Source organism: Mytilus trossulus, chromosome 14 (genome assembly GCF_036588685.1).
Source record: "Mytilus trossulus isolate FHL-02 chromosome 14, PNRI_Mtr1.1.1.hap1, whole genome shotgun sequence".
Lineage (NCBI taxonomy): Eukaryota > Metazoa > Mollusca > Bivalvia > Mytilida > Mytilidae > Mytilus > Mytilus trossulus.
Window position 1 is genome coordinate 4,745,436 of NC_086386.1, and position 18,130 is coordinate 4,763,565.

Here is an 18,130-nt window from a genome sequence, read left to right on the forward strand (position 1 = left end):
CTAGTTTCTGGATACATTATTGACTTTTATTGGTCAACCTACACCATTAGAGGTCAAATATAAGATAAGTAGAGAAACGTTGACATTACCATTTCATAAATAAGTATGACTTTTTGTCAGATTTCATACTTGTAATCTTTATATTTGCCTAATAATAATTGTTAATGGACCTTTCAATTTTGTTATTACAATGTTTTGATTTTTGTTATAATGCCTTATTTGCTATTTAAATTGCTGATGGGATAGTGGGTCTAAATATTTGACTGTCTCTAGGGCTATTATTAATACAATTAAATATAAATGAGTTATTAATAATTTGAAGATATTTAAATGTTAAAACTTAGCTGAACTGTCTTTAGCTGTTGAATATGGCTGTGTTGTTTACACCTTTTCTTCTATTTACAGGTAAATATGAGATTTATATGCGTGCTCTTTTTTCTTTGATATTTTTGCATTTTATACTTAAATTCTTTACGTATTGTACCAGTTTTCGTGTCAATTTTTATTTTATTTGTTCGAATTTTGTTTGCAAAAATATTCTTCTGATTAACTGAACCAGTAATCTCTTATTCATTCAATAAATAATTTTTTGTCTGGCTCAATTTACATCATTAAATTTGATTTCCGTAATTTAATGTTAGGTGGCCATAATGGGAATACAAATTGGTTTCAGTAGAAAAACAATCACGTATATTTTAATTTAATCATAAAAGGCTAATATAAATGTCAATATTACACTTTCATGACTTTCGAACAATGGTATAAAGTGAAATCACAAAAATACTGAACTCCGAGGAAAATTTAATCGGGAAGTCACATGGCAGAAAAATTAATAAATAACGAATGGACAACAAATGTATACTACTGTTGCCTTCATTCATATTTGATACAGATACTGCGTCGAATACAATTGTTCGTTTGAGATCTTTCGACTTTTGTAAGTTATCATTTATGTGTCCTGCAGCATTTAAAGAATATCGATACGTACAATTAATTTGTTTTTACCTTATAATATTAATCATTCAAAAGTATTTTGTAAGTATAATTTTACCAAGAGAAATTGATAAAAATGTGGTAGGTGGTATTTTTCTCAACGTTTACTATAATTTTTGAAAGCTAACAAAATGAATATTACGCTTGATGATTTAATCTCTTTACGAAACGCACAAACCAGTAATTGCTCACAAATTGCTCTCTTTACAATATCTATACCGTTTATTTGTTTAAATTAAAAAAAAAACCACCAATGAAATATTATATATTTTAACACAAATTGAAAACTGATATTTTTGGTCATTAAATAAATTTACAGTTAGTTCTTGGCATTGTCAAAGATAACCGTTTGTTTGTGCTCTGTTTAGGAAGTTATTGAATGCAATGTATCATAAGGGAGGTCAACTTCTAGTAAACACATATCATCGTTGGACGTTTGCGCTTTTCAATTGAACATTGGATTTATTTTAGTGAAAATATGCGCTTTATTTTTTTTCTAGATGATATTTGCGTTTTTTTCTGCCGACCAACATTTTTAATATATTTAAGTTTGAACTAGTTGACAGTTTTCTGCTCAATGATTGTCAAATTGTTTAGTATGCCACTATAAAATGATTCTAATTATTATTGTTTGTTTTCTGTATGACGAGTGCTCAGCAAATAATATGTTGGTTGAAATAGTTGGAGTCACTAGACGGTCCGAACTTATTTGAAACCTACGTCAAACTTTACCCCTACATTAGAGCGGAAAGAAATAAACTCTTTCATAACATTCTCGACTATATTCGACATAAAATAAAATAAAAACATGAAGATTGCATTGGCATGCACATGTGTACAAGGATAGATAATATTTATATAGGTAGATGATAATAATTTATAGTGGCAGGTATTTGTTCTCATTTGCTACCCCCCACCCACCCCGACAATTGAGACTGTAACAATCGGGGGCCCCTTAGTTGCTTCCCTGGGCAACTAAGGGTTGATGTAACAGATGATTATTAATAAAATATGTTTAATATTAAACGAAAACATGAACAGAAGTTGGTTTACAATCAAGCTCAAGTCTTCACTAATTCAAACACAATCTTAATGTCTGACCTAGCTCTTAACGTTTTTGAGCCCAATACTAAAAATAAAATCGGCAATCATAATCTAGAGACGATAACTTTAGAAACATGTTGTCAAAATAAATAAATCTTGTCATGCTGATTATTTGCAGTTATTCAAAAAAGAATTTCTATAGAGAAGCTATGTGGCATTGCCTTTCCAGTAAATCTCGTTTTGAGATATTCGCATTCCCTTTTCGCTTTTCTTATGTGATAATATATGCTCCAGTTGCTTTCTAACTTGTCCAATTTTACGATTTATTAATTATTTCAAAATGCATTTTGATACTTTTATCGAGCTCTGAAGTGTTTTAAAGTAACAACAAAATCCATAATTTGAAAAAGGTATTACTCAAGATAAACTTCTGAATAATAATTGTTGAGCAATTGTTCCCTTATTTGTCAGTTTTTCTCAAATTGTTATACTATTATATTAAGTTTTTTTTTAGATAAAAGACAACAAAGAAATGAATGGACCCTTTCTCCGAGCCCCTTATACAGAATTGTTGATATTCTGGAAATGAATACACGATATATACATGATATAGATATAACGAGATGTGGTATGAGTGCTAACTTCCCATCCAAGTCACAATTTATAAGTGTAAACATTATAAATCAAAGTAGGTCTTTAACACAAAGCTTTTGCTAACGCCGAACAGCAAGCTATTAAGGGTCCCAAACATAACTAGTGAAAAACCATTCAAACGGGGAAACCAACAATTTTATCTTTATAAAAAACGAGAAACACTTATGAATCACATTAACAAATGACAACTACTGAACATTAGATTCCTGACCGTACGTTTAATGGTAATGTCTCACCTCAATCAAAAGACATATTAACACAAGTGAACATACACTGTACGAACAAATTTGATCTATGATACATTGTAAATACAAAATCAATAATATAAGGGATGAACAATTTACGTAATAGTATTATACCGCTGTGAAATGTTAATACATGAATTGTCCTTGGAATGACTTATTTGATTTGACACCACCCGAGTTACTATTTTAAAAGTACTAATAACATTGAACTTGAATCAGGATAATCCTTTCTTAACACAGTTTAAAGTAACATTGAGGAACTGAATTTAAACAGGATTAGATTGTAATCGCTTTCTGTTATATAATTTGTAAACCTTTTAGTTTAAAATTATTTATAATATAGGATATGGTTGATACTGGGAAACTATATTTATTAATCGGATAGTGTGATAAAAAAAAAACCAACTGAACCTTTTATAATCATAACATATCAGAAATGGATATAGAGGATCTTAAGACAGAAATTAACTACTATATGTCGATGGGAACGGCAATGTCTCCTCGATATATATATATTCATTATCTTTTTATTTTGTTCCGTATATGCATACCGTGTCAAAACGTAGATAAACCGTTTATTCTATTGGAGTTTTTGGCTAACTAATATTGTTAAATATTTGTCCTTTGTATAGCTTCCCTACATGCTCCCTTTACATTTATACATACATTTGGATCCACACGCGGAAGAATGAACTTTGTTTTATTATTTATTTGATTTTTATAGTTATATATCAAGATGAAAATATATAGACCCCGCTTGTAAAACTTAATGTTTTTAATACCAATCCTAAGGAATAAGTCTTCACATATATATTTAAATTGTTATTGCAATAAATCAAAATATTGTTTTTTTTTTAACTTACACATATTACAGGACAACATAATTGACCACTGGTGTTTAAAAACCACGGCTACCTTTGCTTTACATTTAAACAATTTAACATGTTGTGTTTATTGATCGTTGGAATTGAAATACACATCTAAATGTTGTTTTAACATATACTTGTCTTTTATTGCATTTGGTATCGCAATTTACCAAAAGTTATAACAAATGTTATTATATAACGAATGTTTGAAGATTGTATCAATCTTAAGGTGGTACCTAACACTTTAACTCAAATTAATTTGGCTCGTTTAATTTTCTAAAAATTTTGACAAAGTATTTACTTTGACCCTTTGACATAAATATAAAAATTTCAAAAGATTTGAACCAACCGTTCAATAAGAAAAAATACACTGGTTATATAGCAGTTTGACAAACACTTATTTTGATCATTGAGAAGCTTATTATTGCCTTCAGAACACAACGTAATTAAAACGTTAAGCTGATTTTACAGAGTTATCTCCCTGTAGTGTTAGGTACCACCTTAAATGCGTGCAATTTTTATTTGGACACAGAAATTAACTTAGTATAATGTTCGTTTGATTGGTAGATAAACGTCTATTCATACGCTCTTGTTTTCTGGTTCAAAACTTCATAATAATATACAAATAAAGAAAAATATGATGCAGCATAAACATTGTCATAAACAATCATAAAGTCCAATAACATGCTCCAATTTGGCTAACTAGGTCCTTAAATTGGAAAAAAAGTAAAACGTACATCAACAAAAACTTTGAACTCAAAGGAAAATTCAAAATAAAAAAGTCCCTAATCAAATGATAAAATCTAAAGCTTTAACACATCAAACGAACGGAAAGCAACTGTCATATTTCTGATTGGGTACAGTCATTTTCATATGTAGAAATATGGATAAAATCTGCTTTTATAGCTATCTAAGCCTCTAACTTGTATGACAGTCGCATCAAATTCAATTATATTGACAACGATATGTGAACCAAAATAAAAAAATAATAATAATGGGTAAAAATGTAAAAAAAAGAGGGGGTACAGCAGTCAAGATTGTGTAATAACCTTTATCACGATAAAAACGAAAAAATATGTAACAAACAGAATGACGGGATGTAAAAGTACAGAGCCACATCATATGTAACAAAGAAACACAAAAAAGCATATAGGCAAAGCACATTAGCAAAAAATGATTAGAATACAAAAATCATTTTAAAGCGATAACACAAGTTACATTAGTATTTAGTGAAAAAAGTAAAATTACAAAAATACTGAACTGAGATAAAAATTAAAAGCGGTTAGTTCCTAAGCAAATGACAAAATCTAATTGGGAATTCATAGTAGGCATTTTATAAAATGCTCGAATGCTTTATTTAGGTTTCAACTAAAAATTATTACTAAAGCATTTGACATAACTTTGAAAGTTTCTGGAGTAAAGAAAAAACTATGTGTATCTGGTATATGTTGATGTTTGAGAAAAGGCTTGGGTGTTATATATCAGTTACACACTGTTCAACGAAAAGATCCTGATTTTTTAATATTACAAATTAATATATTTATATTCAATTATGAGAGCAATATCAACCAAATATATTTAGATATATAATCTAAAACTGTAAAACATGACAGTACTAGAACTAAAGAAACTCAAAAAGTTTTATGAAATTTTATTAAGTTAATGGTATAAGGGAGATAATTCCAATTGACGTTATAAAAAACTGTTCTGAAATTTATAAATTCCGTATATGAACTTACGTACATTTTTGTGTGCACCAGTGTTTATATAAAATGCATGAAATCATTCCTCAAAATGTATTGCTTTATTATATGTGTAAAAATACTTTACAGCTCGGAGTTCGATATTTTCATTCTTGTACTAATTTTCATAAAACTCATAACACTATTCACAAGGTCTGGTAATTCTATTCATAGGATATGTTCATCCTTTTACTCTTTCAAATGAACAAATTCCGAAAAGTTAGTTTATCACATGCAAACGTTCTTGGTGTTCTCAACGTGATTTAATGGCTCGCTCGGTCTTTGGAACGCATTCTAGCTATTATCTTCTACATCGATAAAATATATTATTTGTCCCTTTTGAATACAGAGAGTAAGACGAAAACACAAAATTGTCGATTATAATATTGCATCCTTGCCGATTACTAAATATATCCTTCTTTCTCATTACCTTATAAATATGTTTTTCTTACACATGTTACATCAGGTCTTCCTGCCGCGATTGGTGTGTATTCCTTTACAAAAGAAGCAGCCTTGCGGAACGAATTGTTTGTAACCAACAGCTACAACAAGTTAGCAAGACCGAGCACAGCTGTGACAATAAACATGCAACTGAATCTGCTGACTCTAAAGGAACTGGTGAGTATGTTTTACCTTTCCAATGTATGAAGCTGATTATTTGCTGCTTTATATCCAATATTACACTAGCTGCTTCTTACATTTATGTATACAAAAAAAAATCTCCAAATAAGGACATTAAATGCTAAAATTGTGAAGATTTTACTAATGTTTAATGAATTACTGATGCCAGTGCAAGATGCATGTACATTGTATTGTAAAAAACTACCAATGTTTATTTAGCAGAAGAATTCGTCTTGCCAATAACATGAATAAATAGCTTAAAGTTTTCATTTTTATCAAAATTTAGAAATGCTATATTTTGGGGCTAAAAAGAGGTTTCACCAGACAAACTCCTGTATTTACAACAAATACAGCCAAGGGACAAAGCAGAGTTAGTGTGAACTATCATTTGTCAGCCTGCTGTGAAGGTTGTTTATGTTGCTTTGTACGTTGCTAGGATGCAATGTGATTGATATTTACTTTCCTATCTTTTCATAATAGACGTTCAAACTTCTTTTTGAAGAACACATAGATTTTAGATTATATAACTAATGTCTAAAAAATACTAGGAAAAAAGTTCACTGCCAAAGTTACACATGGTTCGGAATCGTTTAAAACACAAAAGATGAACAACGATAACATTGATGTCTGGGTAGAGAATTAATATAAAAAAAGAAGATGTGGTTAGATTGCCATTGAGACAACTTTCTTAAAGAGACCAAAATAACAAAAACATTAACATTGTTTTAATTTTTGTACAAAAAAAAAGAAACATAATTTAAGTCTTTTATTTATATTAACATTATAACAAAAGTCATTAGACAAATAAAAATTGTTCAACAAAGAAGAGGAGGCTGAAGAAATGTTTTAAAGATAACAGACCTACAATTTGATACCTAGACGCGTGCTTAGTCTTCATGAGATTCAGCAGTGACGTTATAATTAAAATAGTCGGAAGCAAAATTTAATTGTAGACGGGTTCTACATTATCAATCATTACAAACAAGATCCAAGATTATTTGCATAAAAATTACCAGAACATGAAAGATACAATTGAGAATGGAAATGGGGAATGTGTCAAAGAGACAACAACCCGACCATATAAAAGACAACAGCAGAAGTTCACCAACCGGTCTTCAATGTAGCGAGAAATTCCCGCACCCGGAAGCGTCCTTCAGCTGGCCCCTAAACAAATATATACCAGTTCAGTGAAAATGAACGCCATACTAATCCCAAATTGTACACAAGGAACTAAAATTAAAAAAAATACAAGACTAACAAAGGCCAGAGGCTCCTGACTTGGAACAGACGCAAAAATGCGGCGGGCTCAAACATGTATATGAGATCTCAACCCTCCAGCTATACCTCTGGCCAATGTAGAAAAGTAAATGCATAACAATACGCGATAAGAGAATTTCTGGCAATGAATTTACCCATGAAAAGGATGTTAATCTTATTGCTGAGGTAATTCTAACGTTTAAAAGTTTTCTTTCTCCTTTACAGAATATCCGTGACCAATACCTGACTGTGGTAGGATACTTTGTCATGGTAAGATTATGTATAACAATAATTAATACAAAGCAATTACGGTTGACACTTGAGTGTTCATCACCATTTATGTATAACAATAGTTAATACAAGCAAATTCGGTCGAAACCTGAGTTTATAAAAAAGAAGATGTGGTATGACTGCCAATGAGACAGCTATCCTCAAAAAGACCAAAATGACACAAACATTAACAACTATAGGTCACCGTACGGTCTTCAACAACGAGCAAAGCCCATACAGCATAGTCAGCTATAAAGGGCCCCGATAAGACAATGTAAAACAATTTAAAAGAAAAAACTAACGGCCTTATTTATATAAATGATGAACGAAAAACAAATATGTAACATATAAACAAAGTTCATCATCATTTGTACTCGGATATTAACGAATCGGTTAATTTTTTTTCTATGATTTTTTTTTTACGTATTATAGACATTTTTATCGAGACCATAAAACGTCACAGAAATCTATTTCTATATTTTTAATTGAAAAATTGTATAATGAAAGAATCATAACATTGCTTTTATAATTTGTCTTAGTTTCAAATGTATACATGTAGAGATATACACATTATTGACCTTTTACTATGGCATTCAATTTCTTTTTGATAATATTCATTATACAACAAGAGATAAAAATAAAATACTGACATAAAAGTTTTGACAGGCAACTTTTTTATGAAAAGATATTCAAACAGCAGAAAAGAACCATTACACTATATACATCCGCTTCACTCACCTTGCCTTATAAAATGTGTCATGTGAGGAACAGGGTCTGTTGACCCCTCTAGTGCGCCTGACATCATCTTTATGCCTTGGTGATACTCGTATTGCTCAGTTTTTTTGTTTCCTTTGCTGTTTTGTGTCATGGAGTTGTCATGATCAGTTTATTTTCGACATACAAGTTTGAATATTTTTCGCCTCTCTTTTACAGAGATGGGCTGAGACTAGCAGGTTGAAATGGAGTACTAATCCGACATACAGCAGTGACATCCAGAACATATTTTGTACGGAAAATGAAATATGGGTACCACCTTTGATGATTGAAAACTCGTAAGTTCAGTACAAATAAAATATTTGTATATTAATCTCTGAGATGCCATCAATGTGTGGCTTGCTAACAAATTTTGTTAAACGATCAAAATGAACGATAAAAACGAAGTTGCATTAGTAGTTGGAAGATTCAAACATTACATATTATACAAACATAGCAAGAATATAGTATGCTGTTAGTTTAGCTGAACCATGTGGCACTTACGGACCTCTCAGAGAGAGTTGTTGTCAGGGTTCGTTATTTTGCTCATGAATTTTAATTACTATTCATCATTTCTCAGTCGTATGTTTTTTTTGGTCATTTTTATTTAATAAAACAGAAACTATTCATGACATAAAAAAATGAAAAATTTACTAAGAATTCAACTAACTAGTGTCTTTGGAAATAAACCAGAGTCTGTATGATTTGTCAAACTGTAAATTGTTTTCTAATCTAGAAAACGTATATTGTAAGTCCGCCCTATTAGCATTGCACACAAAATTTTTGAATAAGGAATTATTAAGTGAGAAATTACTGTTTCTTATTACTAGAAGTGTGTATGTGTATGCGAGTGTTGTAGCGCAAGACTGAAAGAGAGAAAAAAACCGATTTATTCTTCTTCTGTTTTTAAGGGTAGACAACGTCGGTGTTATTAGTGATAACACTGTCCGAATACGTGTGGCTGCCACCGGACAGGTCACGTGGTCTCCTGCAGATATTTTTACCACTAGTTGTGTTACTGACGTCACTTACTATCCATTTGATACCCAAACATGTGATATTATTGTGACGTCATGGGGATATACTAAGTCTGAAATGAAACTTGAAGTTGATAGTTATGTTCCTTTAGGAGTGTCAAATTATCAGGAGAATGGCGAATGGAAATACATAGGCTATACTGTTACCAATGGGGTAGAAAAACGCGAGGCTGTACAGTTTTTTCAAATAATTTATAGCCTCACTTTCGAACGACGATCTGAATTTCATATATTGAACAGCATTGCGCCAATGGTTTGTATTTCCCTGCTTGCTTGTTTTGTTTTCAAACTTTCGGCAGATGCAGGAGAAAAGGTTGGATTTAGCCTCACTATCTTACTGACGTCTGCTGTATATTTGACACTGGTCTCCGATAACATACCTACAACTTCATTGACGACACCGTATCTCAGTAAGTATTTAACTGTAAAGTATAAATTACCAGTTGAACAGATATTTACATTCTAATAAAAGTGTACGATAATAAAAGATATGACCACTGTAATCGACATTATGAAAAGACTTCAACTATTTAACGGCCTGAATAAAACTAACCCCATTAACAAAAAACATTTATTCTCGTATCAAATTAAGACAAGTACATGAAAAATATTGACAATGCCATGGTCGCGTTAATTTTAACCGATATCAAAATAAACAAACTTTAGTTTTAGTTTGTTATTTTGGTGTTATTAGAATTTTGTGCTTTTGAGTGTAGGATTTTCGACTGTTTTGACCTCGAGAATCACTGAAAAGATTTAATTGTCAAAATGCGGGTGTGGTGCAGTCATTATTTTATGTACCTCAACGTCAACGTCAATGATGATTTAACAACGATAACATTTCACTGGTCTATACTTTACATTGAGTTTTATTGTTATTTCAGCCACCTATCTTATCTCTCTTTTGGGCATGGAAATACTTTCAGTCATCTTAACTGTTATGATTCTGGATTGTCACCACAAAGATGGCAGCACCGAGATACCAAAATGTTTCAGATTTTTCATGGAGAAGATAATATCCAGACTAATATGTTGGAAATGTAAATCTGGTTGTAGTTATAAGCGATCAAAGAACGGGAACAGTGTGATGGATATATGTGAGTTAAAAGGTGAAAAAGAAATGAACTGTCATAGCGTTGACAATAATGAGGAATTGTCTTGGCAAAATATTTCAAAAATGCTCGACATTTTTTGTTTCCGACTGTACTTAATTGCTTTCTTTGTCATCACAATACTATTCATCCTCAAGATGCTGATTTAAAAAACTCTATCTAACATCGGTCTTATGAATATAAAAACACTTTTTTAACATGATAATATGAATTTGAAAAAAAATATCTTCAAATTTATCAGGTCTACTTTTTAAATCGATTAGGCGCGTTAAGTTTATTCAAAACTCATCAGACGCGCTCCAATATAAATAGAGGAAGAACAATCAAATTAAGGATATGAAGAGAAAGTCAACTAAGAAACTCGCTGATATTTTAGTAGTAGGATTAATTTAAGCTTTTTTCTTTTCAGAAGTTAAAATACTTCTTACAGTGTAGTTTTTAAAATAAATTTATTATGTGATATTCTCACCTGATATCAATATCTAAATATCAATTCCCGTACCCTAACGACTCGTTACCACAGAGTATATTAAAAAAGCAAAGCTATCACTGGTTACCAATTAAAGGTCAACATACAGAAACATGCTACGTCAAAACGCCGAGGTCTGTATGTTGATTGACGCGTAATTATGTATAAGCTTGAACACCTATCTAATTGAAAAATGTTAGTAAACTTGTTATAAATACTGCAAATTATTATGAAGTTTGAATACATCGGTATTGGAAGTTGTAACTTCAACATTTAAATCATAAGTCAACAACAAATCATCGTTGTCAATATAATGGAATATGGTGCGACTTTCATAAGTGAGAGGTTAGCTAGCTATTTGATTATTGACTTTCCGTTTTAAATTTTCCTCGGAGTTCAGTATTTATGTGATTTGACGTTTTTTAAACATTGGTTTATCTCTCAGACTGTATTGACACCTAGTTTGCTGTAACCACTGATGCATATTCTCGGTTTCCAAAATAAGAATTGTGATACTGAGATTGCCTACTTGTAAACACCCAAAGGTTAGTATAGTAAAATTTCAGTGCTTCAAACATCTGGTTTAGTGTTTTTATTAAGTTAACAAATTTGTATATATTTTTAAAAGATTTTTGTATCTTCGCATGTTTTTATATCAATAACAAATGACAAATGGCATAATGTATATACGTTTGAGGCAATGAAAATGTTACATGTTTTAGGATTTTGGTTTGTGAGAAAAATTAGGAAAGTGTGATATCTTTTTTATTGTGTATAATAACCGTCAAAGGTATCAAAATAAAATTTGTAATATTTTTTATGTGACAAATTATGTGTATTTTTAATCTTTTATCTGTATCAGGTAAATGTACATATAAAAATATAAAAAATTCTCGTTTCTCGTTTTATCATATATATTAGACCGTTGGTTTTCCCGTTGGAATAGTTTTAAGCTAGTAATTTTTTGGGTCCACTTGTATCTTGCTGTTCGGTGTGAGACAAGATTATACCTTGACCTATAATGATTTACTTGATTTACGAGTTGTGACTTGGAAGTAGAGTTGTCTCATTGACACTCGTTCATACAGGCAACAGAAGTATACCGGTGTTCAAAACTCATAAAACCATAGACAAAAAACTAAATTGGGATAACAAACTACAACTGAGGGAAACGCTTGAGATATAAGAGAACAACGACACAACAAAATAATGTAATACACACAGCTACAGACTAAGCATTAGACAAAATCTATATCACACTCCTCACACATGAAACTCGTCTTGTTGATATCTAGTCCCTTACAATGCTATCTGTTGTTTCCTATTTGATAAGAATGAACCGACCCAGGAGTTTATCCGGCCCCTTAATCCATGAAATTGAAGTTTGTTGAGAAATCTCGAATAAGAAACCTTGTCAAACGCCGTTTCAAAGTCCATGAGTATGATGTCAACCTGTTTTCAATTTGAAATGCATTGGCTATCTGATCAATGTGGAGGATAAGTTGGATTTCACATGATCTGTGTTTCCAAAACCATATTGGTTGTCACAGGGTATATTTTGTTTTTAAAAATGTGTCATGATGCTGCTGTGAACTATATGATCGAACAGTTTACAAGTAATTGAGGTACAATGTAAGAGATACCAGCCGAAGGACGCCTCCGAGTGTGGGAATTTCTCGCTACATTGAAGACCTGCTGGTGGCCTTCTGCTGTTGTTTTTATCTATGGTCGGGTTGTTGTCTCTCTGACACATTCCCCATTTCCATTCTCTATTTTATTGTGTGGTGAAACTATGTTGGCCTGTCTACAATCTGGTCGAACTTCTCCTGTGTCAAATAAATATTATTCTTGTAAGAACTGGTAATAATTCTGCAGCCAATATTTGCAATTTTCGGTAGGTATTTCATCTGGTCGTGTTGCTTTGTTTCCTTCTTATGAGACGCTTGATGTTGGTTTTGATCCATGATGGGAGAATTTTTTAGTACTTTTGAATTTTTGTTCTTTCTGATCAGTAATTATTTTTGATATTTTCTTTGAAATGTTTCCACATGTTTTCAATGTCCATGAAGGTCTTCTGATTAAAGGTTTTTATAAAAACCCTAACCTCATTTTCTATTTCATCTATGTTGGGTTATTTCCTTAGTCGTATTTTTCGTTTAACTGGTTTAGACTTCTGTGCTTTAATTGTCGTATCAAAAAGTACTTGTAACATTTGGTTTGACCGAATAAGATATTTTTTACATTGTGCTTTCTTGATTCTATTAACATTCATTAAAAAAGGCAACAATAGTATACCGCTGTTCGAAGTTAATATATAGATTTAGAAAAAAACCAAATCCAGGTTACAAATAAATTGAATAACATCCAGGACATAAAAACACACAAATAAGCGATACAATATAGCATTACGACAAGCTAACAATTATTAAAGGTACAAGGCTTATAGTGTAATACGCCAGATGCGTGCTTCGTCTACATCGGTCTCATCAGTGACGCTCATGCCAAAATAGCAAAGAAAGTCATACAAAGATGAAGAGCATTGAACACAAATTCCAAAAAGGTTGTGCCAAATACGGCTAAGGTTATCTGCCTGGGATAACAATATCCTAAGTATTTAGAATAAATCATATTTTTGCAAACAGTAAATTTATGAAAAAGATAATGACCATAAAATTGATATACACGGAAGCGGTGACTAACTACATTAGTGAGTCCATTACAGAGATATATCTTTCGCTAAAATATGCATTGAAAAAAATATATTTTTGATAAACACAAATGGGCTAAAATCTCGCTCTAAAATGGGTATTAATTTTCACTTTTCGCTAAAATGATCTAAAAATCTTGCGATAAAGTCGGTTATACTTTGGCACCAAAATATATGAGGTAAACGTAAGGAAAATAACGACACAACAAAGGTCTACAGGAAAAACAATGTGCTTTAAGTTTGGAAGTGACAACACTTCGCACTTTTTTTAAAACAATATATTGTTTCCAGTGACACAACAAATGTTTTTCCTATAAATATTTTTTTTATGAATAACTCAATTCTTCATGAAATTTTCTTAAGTCAATCTATCCATGAAAAAATCTTCTTCCAAAACGGTTACGATTGAATCCACCAAAACCCCGATTGAATCCACCAAAACCTCGATTGAAGCCGTAGCGATATCGTCGATTGCCACCGAAGTTATTACCACGGCCTGTCCTGAATCTGTTAAAGTTATAGTTAAGAGGTTGAGTACCCTCCACGACTGAACCGGTAAACAGCAATACAGTGAAAAGAACTCCCAGCACCATCAGTAGATTTTTCTGAAAACATAAGAATTCCATTGAACAAAGTTAATTTGCCTTCACAAATATAGTACAGTTATATGTGATTTATCATGCATTATTCCAGAACTAGATGTACGCTACTAAGAAACAGGGATTATTCTCAGACTTGCTTATCCTTGAGAAAAAAGCCTACTTTATTTGAAAGAATCTGTTTCATTATATGAAAAAAAACATGTGAAAAATAAAATAATCTTTTAGAAAATACAGTACAGTTTTATGTGATTTATCAAGTATGATCCCTAAACGAAAATATAATCAAGACCTGATGTAATCTACTTAAAAACAGGAATTTTTCCAGGCTTTGTAAACTTTCCGACAAAAAGGTCTATTAAATTTGATAAAATCTGTTCCGTTATAAGAAAAACATGTAAAAAATAAAATCATCTGTTTGAAAATTTTCGTTGAAAATTCAAATTGGATTTGTTTTCAAAATGTCTATTCTTTTTGGGGTGTTTTGGTTTAGATTTTATCCTGATTTCAGGGACAATGTTATAAGGCTTATAAACGAAAGTCTAAAAAATATAAATAAGTTTGATTCTTTTCCCTTTTTTCAAATTAGTGGAGGCCTTTATTTTTTTTATATTAACCCATAGTTGCAACATGCCAGAGAAACTTGTTTCCTGTCTCAAAATTGAGAAATTACTAATTTGTTAAAACAAGATCTATCTTGGTGTATGAGTACATATAAGTTGTTGAAAGTTACGTCTTTGTTTTAATTATACTTTATTTTTTGATAATAAGGCCACGTCTTTTCTTAATTTCTTACCTCACCTCTATATAGACTATGTATAGTTTATCAATGACTGAACTGAATTTAACTTAACTTTACTTATGAAACTTTTTTACTCTAGGTTTTATTGATGATACGAAAAATATAAATCTTTGAGAATGAACGATTGCAATTTTCCTACAAACTAAACTAGTTTAAAGTTATGAATTTGTTTTCTGACACGTTGGTGCTTTTAGTCTATGTTTTATGAGCTGCATGGAATCAAAATATGTAAATTAAACATGCTAAAATACTTACATTCATTTTCAACGTTTGTTTGACTAGTGATCAAAATACTGCACCAGTTGAATTAGATATAATCTGAAAAATAGAATATTGTGCAACTTCAGAAATACATTTAAATCATTGGAATGAGGATATAACACTTTGGACAAAAAACCCTTATAAATATTTAGTCTCGTTGAAATCTCGTTCTGTAATTATTTCCAAAACATGTGATCCACGTGGAAAATATCATTGAATCATGTGCATTTCATATAACTTTTTTTCTTTCCAAACTTCTTAGATATGCATTATTTCAATAATTTATAACAAGAAAGTTGAAATAATATGCATTTTGTTCTAAAAACAGAGAAATATTCTAATGTAAAAATTTACGAAATTGACATTATGGTAAATTTGACCACAAAAAGCATCAAAATATGATAAATCTTTCGTTATATTTACAACAAACAATAATTTTTGTAAGTTAAATTTATTCAGATTGGTTCACTTCATCTTTATTGAAGGCATGAAAAAAAGTTTAATTGTGGAACTGTAATGTTTTCACCGAAATAGCCCAAAAATAGGTAAAAATTGAAAAAAAATAGAAAATCATCAAAATTGGGTACTTTCAAAGGGCTGTAGCAAAAAAGGAATTGCACCACCATATGATTTTTCTTCACCAGTTATTTTTTAATTCTTATAAATCCAAAACTATTTTTAATAAAAAGTTTAATTCTAGAAATGTTTGGATTCTCAGAAGTGTACATCCTTAAAGTATACTCATACAAGTTCAGCATGATGCTTTACTGTTAATTGTATCTCAGTTTTAATACAGAAATACGGTATTATACAATTAGATGCACAGTTCCAATTTTGATACACTTCGAGGCAAAATATTTGAAAGTTCGAATTAAGCTAAATTTTGAAAATGCTAAACATATAAGCAACAATGTTCTCTAGAAAATCATTTTGTAAATTCTACTAAAAACATACATAAATTTAAGGCAACAGAGCGAAAGTGTTCATCTTAAATTCACAGACCGATATTAGAACTTAAAACATAGTTTGATTTAAATTTAAACGACAATGAGATATAATTATATACGTAACTGCTCAAAACTCACCGTTCGACGTCAAGCCTCTATACATTCCCCGCCTTGCACACGATATTTTTATACAAGAAATTCATAACGACTATTTAAGTTTGTATCCGAAAAAGTTACAGTAACCGGTAATAGGATAGAAAGTCTTGTATAATAAAAATATATTAAGATTCTTTTAAATATATAAGGAACCCAGTCTATATCCTGATTTGGTAGGATATTTTTACTCGAGCTACAAATAACCCTTATGCACTGGTCCCTTATGCAAGTTTTTATCCGAATCAAGCTTAAGAACCCGGATTTTGGAAAAGTCCAACAGATAACAGGATTTCCCAATAGCCTTGTCCGTTTGTCTGTCAATGAAAAAACACACGTCATTTTGAGATATATTTTTACACCAAGTATGGTTTTAGTACTTAGCATATGATATATCACCTGTTTGTGCAGTGTCTGTATGTGCACCCCGTTATCTTTACCAATGGAAGATTAATTATTTTCACGAAAGAAAATGATGAAATACTTTATGTGTAAAGAAGGTATGTTATGTCACATTGTTGTTTCAGATAATGCCGAAGGTTAGTACCTATCAAACGTTCAAACGCGATGCATTCGTCTGCACCAGTGTTGAGTTAGGAATCTGATGTTCAGTAGTTTCAGTAGTTGTTGATGTGGTTGATAGATTAGACCGTTGGTTTTCCCGTTTGAATGGTTTTACACATGTCTTATTTTTTAGCTTCCTGTTCTGTGTCAGCCAAGGCTCCGTGTTGAAGACCATAGTTTGACCTATAATGGTTTACTTTTATAAACTGCGTGACTTGTATAAGAAAGTTGTCTCATTGGCATGGAATTTTTTTTTACTAAACATCAAGGTATATTTGATGGTCTGAATGGGGGTTAACAAAAAGAAAAAAAACGATAGACAAAATGTGCAGAATAATGGGCAGTAAACACAAAGAAAAGAGTTAAAGAGCCCATAAATAAAAAAAGGGAATAATGGGGGTGCTAAAAGATAAAGAATCGCGAAAATGAGCGAGATGAATACAGATAATAAGGAAATGAAGGACCCCTTACAAAAAATGGTCTAGAGTCGTTCCATGGAAAAAGATAAAGAATAGTTTAATAATTGTCACGTGTTTTTACGTTTTGTTTGATTCTATGATAAAATTGCAAACAACAACATTTATTAAAATATGAAGTATCAAATACGAATGTCCACCAAAGTCTAGACAAGGTAAAGAGAAAAAAAATCCAGGGCCCAATGGTTATACGAATAAATTTTTTTAAACGAAAGATGAAGTCCAAATTGATACAGCCACCTTCCTATTTTATTTGTGGGGATAGAAAACTTAATATCCTTCATACACGTTTGAGAAATATGTGCAGTTCTTAAAATTCAGATTTACATCGTGTTAATATTAAACCCAGTCCTGCATGCAGCTTTGGTCACCCTGTTGAGGACAGTATACATTATGTTTTAGATTGCGCTTTTCACAACGAAGCAAGAGAAATACTGTTTTCAAAATTAGAAGGATAGGCAAATTTAGACAAATCAGTAAAAAGAGTAAACAGAAATGTGTTCTTGAATATAATACGCAATGCCGTTTTCTTTCCAACACATAAATTGTCATAATAAC

At 31.1% G+C, this 18,130-nt stretch overlaps 1 protein-coding gene and 1 long non-coding RNA gene across 2 annotated transcripts; one reads left to right on the forward strand and one right to left on the reverse strand.

The window, feature by feature from the left end:
- Window positions 1-285: 285 nt before the first annotated feature.
- On the forward strand, window positions 286-11,851 carry LOC134696811 (acetylcholine receptor subunit beta-like). The gene is made up of 6 exons (XM_063558766.1): window positions 286-405; window positions 6,011-6,162; window positions 7,648-7,692; window positions 8,626-8,744; window positions 9,357-9,892; window positions 10,367-11,851. Exons 1-6 carry the CDS (start codon window positions 369-371, stop codon window positions 10,741-10,743), a joined length of 1,266 nt encoding a protein of 421 aa, XP_063414836.1. The 5' UTR covers window positions 286-368; the 3' UTR covers window positions 10,744-11,851.
- A 1,984-nt stretch (window positions 11,852-13,835) lies between these two features.
- LOC134697305 (uncharacterized) lies at window positions 13,836-16,631 on the reverse strand. The gene is made up of 3 exons (XR_010103098.1): window positions 16,518-16,631; window positions 15,427-15,489; window positions 13,836-14,375 (listed from the first exon to the last, which is right to left on the reverse strand). It is a non-coding gene; the product is annotated as an uncharacterized LOC134697305 (long non-coding RNA).
- Window positions 16,632-18,130: the final 1,499 nt, after the last annotated feature.

Bases quoted from the DNA above. Each gene is read 5' to 3' on its own strand.
- LOC134696811 (XM_063558766.1), top strand. From the start codon at position 369: ATGGCTGTGTTGTTTACACCTTTTCTTCTATTTACAG. The intron at 6,163-7,647 runs GTGAGTATGTTT...TCTCCTTTACAG, and splicing joins TGCTGACTCTAAAGGAACTG to AATATCCGTGACCAATACCT. The intron at 8,745-9,356 runs GTAAGTTCAGTA...TCTGTTTTTAAG, and splicing joins CCTTTGATGATTGAAAACTC to GGTAGACAACGTCGGTGTTA.